Genomic DNA, 8,023 nt, shown 5'->3' on the forward strand with positions numbered 1-8,023 from the left:
GATATTTAAAATATGTTTTATTCCCATTATGAACAACAATGAGGGGAGAGATTCACATCTGAATGTTGACTGAAAGCAAAATAGAAGAGGAAGAATTGTGTGCAATCTTGCCCATACAAGCAAGGAGACACTAGGGAAATGAAGTGCAGTAGGAAAGTGATCAAAAGTGAGGGATATATATATATATATATATATATATATATATATATATATATATATATATATATATATATATAAAACAGAATACACGGAAAATGGGTTTCTTTTTAACTGTTTAGTAGGCACCCTTCCGGGATTTAACCCCTGAATGAGTCATAGAATACCAGAGCAGGTCCCCGAGAGCCAAGCAACTCAATTTCTCCTGAAATAAAGACCAGAAATGTAACTCTTCTCCAGGTGTAAGGAGGATGCCTTTGTTGCTTGTGGATGGCTGAATAATTGAAAGCCATTACTAGACCTAAACCATTCAGTTGATTAGTGGTCGCATTAGAATCACAAAGGTTTTACAAAGTTAGGGTTTCACTAAGTCCGATTTACACCTTCTATGTAGCCTGACTCCCCTGAAAACCGAAGGGAGGAATGCGTAATTCAATTTCTAATTGCCACGCTGGAGAATATGAAGAACTATAACTGTTCAGAGGAGATGACGGTACGCGGGCAGAGCAGTTTTATTCGGTGGAGTGAAACCAGTGAAATGACCACAGAACCGAAGGTGAATTTCAAGTTGTAAGTGGGCGTGTCTACTTCGGGAGGGGAGTGAAAGTTAAATAGAACTGAAGGGCTCAGGGAAGGAGGGAGAACTGAAATAATAGCAGAGCGCGGGTGTGGTGGGTGGGAAAAGCGGCGCCAGGACCTCAAAGCCGCAGAACGCGGGCGGGCGGGCGAGCTCGCGTAGATGCTGGGCGCCCGGCGGGAAGTGGGAGCGCGGGCGGGCACTACAAGTCCCAGAAGCCCCGGGCTCCGAGCCGCGCGGCGCCGCGCAACGCCCGCCGGGAGCCGGCTGCAGCCGCCAAGATGTCGCAGACTAAGAAGAGAAAGCTTGAGTCGGGGGGCGGCGGCGAAGGAGGGGTGGGAACTGAAGAGGAAGATGGCGGGGAGCTGGAAGCGGCTGTGCCGCGACCCCGGAGGACTAAGCGCGAGCGGGACCAGCTGTACTACGAGTGCTACTCAGACGTGTCGGTCCACGAGGAGATGATCGCCGACCGCGTCCGCACCGATGCCTATCGCCTGGGCATCCTGCGGAACTGGGCAGCGCTGCGAGGCAAGACCGTGCTGGACGTTGGCGCAGGCACCGGCATTTTGAGCATCTTCTGTGCCCAGGCCGGTGCCCGGCGCGTATATGCGGTGGAAGCCAGCGCCATTTGGCAACAAGCCCGGGAGGTAGTGCGGCTCAACGGGCTGGAGGACCGGGTGCACGTCCTGCCGGGCCCGGTGGAGACCGTGGAGTTGCCAGAGCAGGTGGATGCCATCGTGAGCGAGTGGATGGGCTATGGACTTCTGCACGAGTCCATGCTGAGTTCTGTGCTCCATGCGCGGACCAAATGGCTGAAGGAGGGCGGTATTCTCCTGCCGGCTTCCGCTGAGCTCTTCGTAGCCCCCATCAGCGACCAGATGCTGGAGTGGCGCCTAGGCTTTTGGAGCCAGGTGAAGCAGCACTATGGCGTGGACATGAGCTGCCTAGAGAGCTTTGCCACACGCTGCCTCATGAGCCACTCGGAGATCGTGGTGCAGGGTCTGTCCGGCGAGGACGTGCTGGCCCGGCCTCAGCGCTTTGCTCAGCTCGAGCTGGCCCGCGCCGGTCTGGAGCAGGAGCTGGAGGCCGGGGTGGGCGGGCGCTTCCGCTGCAGCTGTTATGGCTCAGCGCCCATGCATGGCTTTGCCATCTGGTTCCAGGTGACCTTCCCTGGAGGAGATTCGGAGAAACCCCTGGTGCTGTCCACCTCGCCTTTTCACCCGGCCACGCACTGGAAGCAGGCGCTCCTCTACCTAAACGAGCCGGTGCAAGTGGAGCAAGACACGGACGTTTCTGGAGAGATCACGCTGCTGCCCTCCCGGGACAACCCTCGTCGCCTGCGCGTTCTGCTGCGCTACAAAGTGGGGGACCAGGAGGAAAAGACCAAAGACTTTGCTATGGAGGACTGAGCGTTGCTTTTTTCTCCCAGCCACTTCTCAAGGCAGCCTGGCCTGTTTGGGAGAGGCATAGGGAGGTCGGAGAAGAGAGGGAGATCTCATGTGCAAGTAGGGGACAATCTCTCTTTTCCCTCATGGTTCTTGGGGAGGGAGATTGACTTCAGTCTCCGTTTGAGGAGATTCTTCTGGTAATGTTTATTTATAAAGTGATCTCCCCAACCATGGATACAGCGTGCTTATTGATGGGCTTTTAAGCCTTAAAAGCATGTGGTAACAAGCACTTGTATTTCTTTTGTTTCACAGGAAAAAAAAAAAAAAAAGGCAGTTGAAATATAAGTTTATGATGGGTCCATGTACAAACCAAACACCTCACACCTTATCTAAGTCTGTAGCTGGGAAGAAGGGTATAAGGGTTCAGTCGACTCCAGAAATTTCCACCATGACATAATCTTTCCAGAGCCATATTTTCTGTGTCTAAATTCGCTCCGTTCCTACAGGCCTGTGGGCTATGGTACTTGTTTCTCCTTTTCTAAATAAACCTCACAATGGTAATTAAGGGGAGGAGATGAGGAAGTAGTTTAAACAGCCCAGTTCTTACTACTTCTGTAGGGTGCTAAAGTTTATGAACACATGAAAATGGACTGTATGTAATTGTATAGCATACCTAAGAAATTCAAAAGATAACAGAAGTCCGAAAAACTTCGAAGTATGGATTTTTAAAATTCTTAATACTATTAAAACAACCAAGAAAATGTTTCATGTATGTTCCATAATATTGGGGTAATTATGAAACAGGCTAATAGAGAAGGTTTCTAAACCTAAACCCAGGCCTTACTCATTACCATGGGTACATTATTTAAGCCCACTAAATTAAGGAAAATACATTCCCAGCTAGAAAAGTGTTTTCAGTTTAAACATGTAGAGGAATCATATGGCTTGGCCTATTTACATCTTGTGAAAATTCCTTTCTTTTCTTTTTTTTTTTTAACTTTTTTTAGATCAGCCAAATGTGAAAGTTGTGAATTTGGGAAAATGGCTTGTAATGAAATGTGAGTCATGTTGTCAAATTCATATCACTGATGTTTCCCTCCTTATCTCTGGCAAATAAAACATTGGCATTCCCATTATTTTTATAGATGAAATACATTTTTTGTACCATTTATGAGTTAATGCTTTTGCCTTTTTCATGTCAGTTCTTAAGTGTTACAAACCCTTCAGAACATAGCTTCAGGGCAATTCAAACTTTTAATGGTATGGTTTTTGCATATTAGTAGCTTTTATATGCTAATAGAAAAAGTGGAAATGTTCTTAAGAACTCCAGCATTTTATTTATTGTAAATTGTGCTTTCTGCTCTTTTATTCATCTCTTATTAAAGTACTGAAGTTTAATTTGTTAAAATTTGATATTGTTAAATACACTATCCATTAAATACATCTATTTTGAAGGGAAGCATACATGCTTCAATCATCAATTTTACAAAATAATTGAATAGCAAGCAGTACAATTACAGTTGTCACCATTTTAATACCATTATTATAAGAGTGCTAGCTTGTAGAAAGCTAGGTTAAGTTTAAGTTATAGATATAGAGCTCATTTTGGAGTCATCTCTATATTTAAAATCAAACATTTACTTATTTAGAGTTTTAGTGTGTGATTTGAGTAGATTTCTAGTGGTTTTGTTTGTTTAAACTTGTTATAATAATCTCTGTACTATGTGGCCAAGAGAAAGCATTCTTCAGAATTCCATATTTCACATGCATTATAGATTTCTCATTAACCAATATAAGCAAAGAAAAATCCTGTTAAAACTGGAAAACTAGGAGTGAAGGTAGGTATGTCATAATTAATCAAAGTAAGTTTCAAAATTATGTTAGTCTTTCTCAAAAGAAAAATGAATTATGAAAACAGGTATTCAAGAGACAGCATAGTATAGAGATTCAGAGATTGGACTGGGGAGCCAGACAGCCCATGGCTGCACCTAGGCTCCACTACTTTTTCCTTTGGACAAACTACTTACTCTTATTTTTCCCTTTAAGCCTCTCACATAACAAAAGGGAGATAACAATAGTACCTATTTCATAGAAATGTGAGGCTATAATGGTTAATTCAGGTAACTATACAGTGCCTGTTAAGTGAAAAGTTCTCAGTACCTTTCAATCTTGTAATTACATGAAAGTCATGCAAATCTGGAGCTGTTAAATACATACAAAATTTGCTACAGAATAAATATTCAACATTTTGGTTTTTTTACAGGTATTGTGTGACAGTATCAGCATGGCTATACATGAAGAACAGTGTATGACCCTGGACACCAAATGATCCAAAGGAAAACCAAGACCTTTGGAGTGAGGACACTTCCAGAAGGATACAAGTCTAATATGTATCAACATCCAGGCATTGTCCTTTCTTGTCTATATGGACTGGTACTGATTGCTTAGGGCCATTAGGGCCTCTGGCAGGAACTCCTGGGCCCAAAGAAAAACATGGTAAAGTTATACTTACTTCCCTCAAACAATTTTTTTAGCCCTGTGAAATTTCACAAATATTTTCATTTATTCAATGAATATATTCATTTCAATGAATATTTTATTGATTATTTGAAGTAACAGTTGTGTTAAACATTTAGGATACAAACCAATGGAACAAATTCTGCCTTCAGATACATGCCTTCATAAGCTAAACTATCAAGTATAATAAACAATGGGCTAAGAACTAGGTTAGTCTTGGTGTTAGGAAGGCACAGATTTACACATATTGAAGGATTTGCATAAGATTGCATATCTGATACTTGACAGTTGAGCTCAAGTCTTTTCCTTACCTCAAAAATTCACTTTTTCATTATATTAATCCTGCATGCTTCAATGAAAAGCATAAAAGTACATACACTTCTCGAGTAGGTAAAAACTGTTTTTATCCTTTTATGAGTGGAAGAAAGGGAAAAGTCCTTAGCCCTCAAAAGTCTCATTGAAGATCTCTTAGGCCTTGAAGAACCACCCCCTTTAAGAATAGGATCTCAAGGTTTCACAAATACTAAGCACTCATGGAACATCCCCAATGCCCATTCCTTAACAGCTAATCAAATGTGATATGTATTCTGAGGCCCCTAGAAAACTGAATCCTCAATACTGTCAGGCCATTTGTCCTTGAACCTTGGTACCAGAGAGCAGAGGACCAAGATGAGTTTGAAAGTGATGCTGAAAATGGGCAAGAACTCAAAAAGGTGAAAATGTGAAAAGCATTTCTAGCAAACAACTATCTAACATTTTGCTTATGACCAGCCCTTTTGTTATCTTCATAGTTCACACTACCCAATATCACAAAGGGATTGATCTTAAGGAGCACTTAATAACAAAGAGATTCCACTCACATTTGCATCTTTTGATGCATTGATTTATTTACTGATCCAATAAACCAACAATATAAGTTCTAAGATAAGTAAATCCTACTCAACTAAGATATGGTAAGGAACATATAATTATCTGCATCAATAATTTGCATGCTTTGTTGAGCCTGGAAAGGTTCATTCAACTAAATCTTATCTCTGTTGAAACAAGGTTGAAAAGGCAGCAAAAGTATTGCTTATATTATCAGATACATAATGAAATCCTCAGGAAAAAAATCCTCTCTAATATTAGTTTCGGAAATAAATCTATATCCTCTGAATAATAGTTTGTTTTGTAAAAGACGTATCATATTGGATAGGTGACCTTTCCACATCGGCTACTAGAAAGCTGAGCCAACGTTATGCCTGACTTGTCCTTTTTTATTTTTTTAAGTCTTTGTATCTGGCTCCATTTCCATGCTCCAATTTTTCCCTGATTTTTCCTCTCACACGTGTAATAAATAATATGTGTTTTGCTGGTATTTATATAACCTTATTTTTGTCTAAATCTTTTTGACCTTAAAATGTTTTCCTACTTTCTGGAATACCTACAAGGTGAGGAGGTTACAGAAAGAACCAGAGGACTAAAATATGTGCCCCATAATTTGTGTGTTCCAAATTTTTCATTTGTTTAGAAAACTGATTTGATCCCATACTTTTAGCCAAGTTTACAGAATTTTACATTTTGTAGAATCAAAATTTGAGTATATGAAAACTCAGACACATAGATAACCTTGAGGAAACCATGAATAAAGCTCTTTGATTAAATATTAAACACACTAGTAAGGAGAGTTAGAGGTTTCTAAACCTTTTTCAAACGTGTCAAAATAGTTACAGTGAAGATAAGGAAGAATATGGTGTAATTAGACTATGTGTCAAAATATTGTACATACTTGTAGGAAAAGACATTTGAAACAAAAATCTTGGACCTGATTAAATACTAAGAGGGTTTTAATAAAAATTAGGACATGATCAATAACACTGAAATGGTGCTTCTTTGGTATCTTTGATAATTAAATTCATCATTGTTGATAATAGTACTAGTAGTAGGGGAAGACTGGTGATGATTTCAGTTGATTGAGTAGCTTTAAACACAGCAGACATGTACAATAGAGGGAACTGCGGTGGGCATGGAAATCCTCTTTCCAGTTTCCTCTTTCAAGTACAAGAAAAGAACAAAAAGAAAGAAGACCAGAAAGAAGAAAATGGTTTCTGTACTTTTAAAAATCTTTGCAGGCACTCCTTTAATGAAGTGAGATATGTGTTTGTGAAAAACCTTCACATTCTGCAAAATTGTTTGCTAAAAATAAAAAGTAATGAGAAACAGGATGGTTGAACCATCAAGACCTATAAACTTTGTAACTGGTACTAATTATAACAAAAAATAGTAGCAGTTAATTCCTAATAAATTCTAAAGTAAATGTAAGTAAAGATAGCTTATGAAAGGAAATAAGGTAGAACTTCACAAACAAAACCCAAAAACGATGGGGAGAAGGTTTAATAAACATTTCTAAGGTAAAGAGAATATGGGCAGAGCCGGGGGAAGAACCCACCCAGTGAGCGATACGTTCCTCTTGGCTCACTGTATTGAACTACACCTGTGTTTTTAGTGTTCAGTGGCAGTTACCAGGGCGTGCTAAGTAATAATGATGGCAGTGGTCACATATATATCAGTTGACTTCCACTTATGCTGGCATTATTTCCCTACATAGCAGTTAAATTTGAATTCATTTGATTTATAGAAACATTCACTGAAGCAGAACACTCTGTCTTTTGTTCAATTTTCAAAAATCAAAGTAATTTAAAATTCCATTGGGTTTATAGATCTTTCAGTGCAAATTTTGAAGAGAAATAGAATGGAGAGCTACGTGTGGCTGTAACTATACTTAAATATAAATTTGTATATTTTACAATTTTAGTCACAAGAAAGAGAGGAATACAAATTCTGACCTATGTCGAGTGGAAGGAAAATGGTTGAGTATAGCTAATTGAGTTTAAGTGTTAGTAGTTGGATAGATGGGATTGGGGAAAACAGCTGTTTTTCCGAAGTCAGTGGACGACATAAAAACATCTTGGGGACACACAATTTCCTTAGAGTCAGTTTTTTTATTTTTCCCTGAAATATGGGATTTTAACAAAAGTGAGTATTGTGATTGGTAACAAACTACTACCTATTTTTTTGTTGTTGTTTTGTTTTGTTTTGTACTGGGGATTGAACACAGGGCTGCTTTACCTCTAAGCAACATCCCCAGTCCTTTATTTATTTTTTTTATTTTGAAACAGGGTCTCACTAAGTTGTCGACATTGGCCTCAAACTTGCCATTCTCCTGACTCAGCCTCCCCAGCAGGGATTATGAGCATGTACCACTGAGCCTGGCAACTGCTGCTTATTTTGATGTTTGACATTGTCTTTAATCTTTCTTTTCAGCTTAATCCCTAAACCTATTTGATGATTCATGCATATAAGAACTATTGAATTCTCTCAAATTTGTGAACAAAATTTTCCAACA

The 8,023-nt window shown here is 39.9% G+C and overlaps 1 protein-coding gene across 2 annotated transcripts; it reads left to right on the top strand.

Moving 5' to 3' along the window:
- The first annotated feature begins 207 nt into the window (after positions 1 to 207).
- On the top strand, positions 208 to 6,861 carry PRMT6 (protein arginine methyltransferase 6). Of its 2 annotated transcripts, XR_013766158.1 has the most exons (2): positions 208 to 2,238; positions 4,385 to 6,861. XR_013766158.1 is itself a non-coding variant. In XM_079153609.1 (1 exon), exon 1 carries the CDS (start codon positions 1,015 to 1,017, stop codon positions 2,140 to 2,142), a length of 1,128 nt encoding a protein of 375 aa, XP_079009735.1. In that variant the 5' UTR covers positions 208 to 1,014; the 3' UTR covers positions 2,143 to 2,656. The 2 variants fall into 2 exon arrangements, 1 of the variants encoding a protein (XP_079009735.1); XM_079153609.1 differs by lacking the exon at positions 4,385 to 6,861 and having other exon boundaries at positions 208 to 2,656.
- Positions 6,862 to 8,023: the final 1,162 nt, after the last annotated feature.

The sequence above is a fragment of the Sciurus vulgaris genome, assembly GCF_902686455.1.
Source record: "Sciurus vulgaris genome assembly, chromosome: 1".
NCBI lineage: Eukaryota > Metazoa > Chordata > Mammalia > Rodentia > Sciuridae > Sciurus > Sciurus vulgaris.

Bases quoted from the DNA above. Each gene is read 5' to 3' on its own strand.
- PRMT6 (XM_079153609.1), top strand. From the start codon at position 1,015: ATGTCGCAGACTAAGAAGAGAAAGCTTGAGTCGGGGGGCGGCGGCGAA.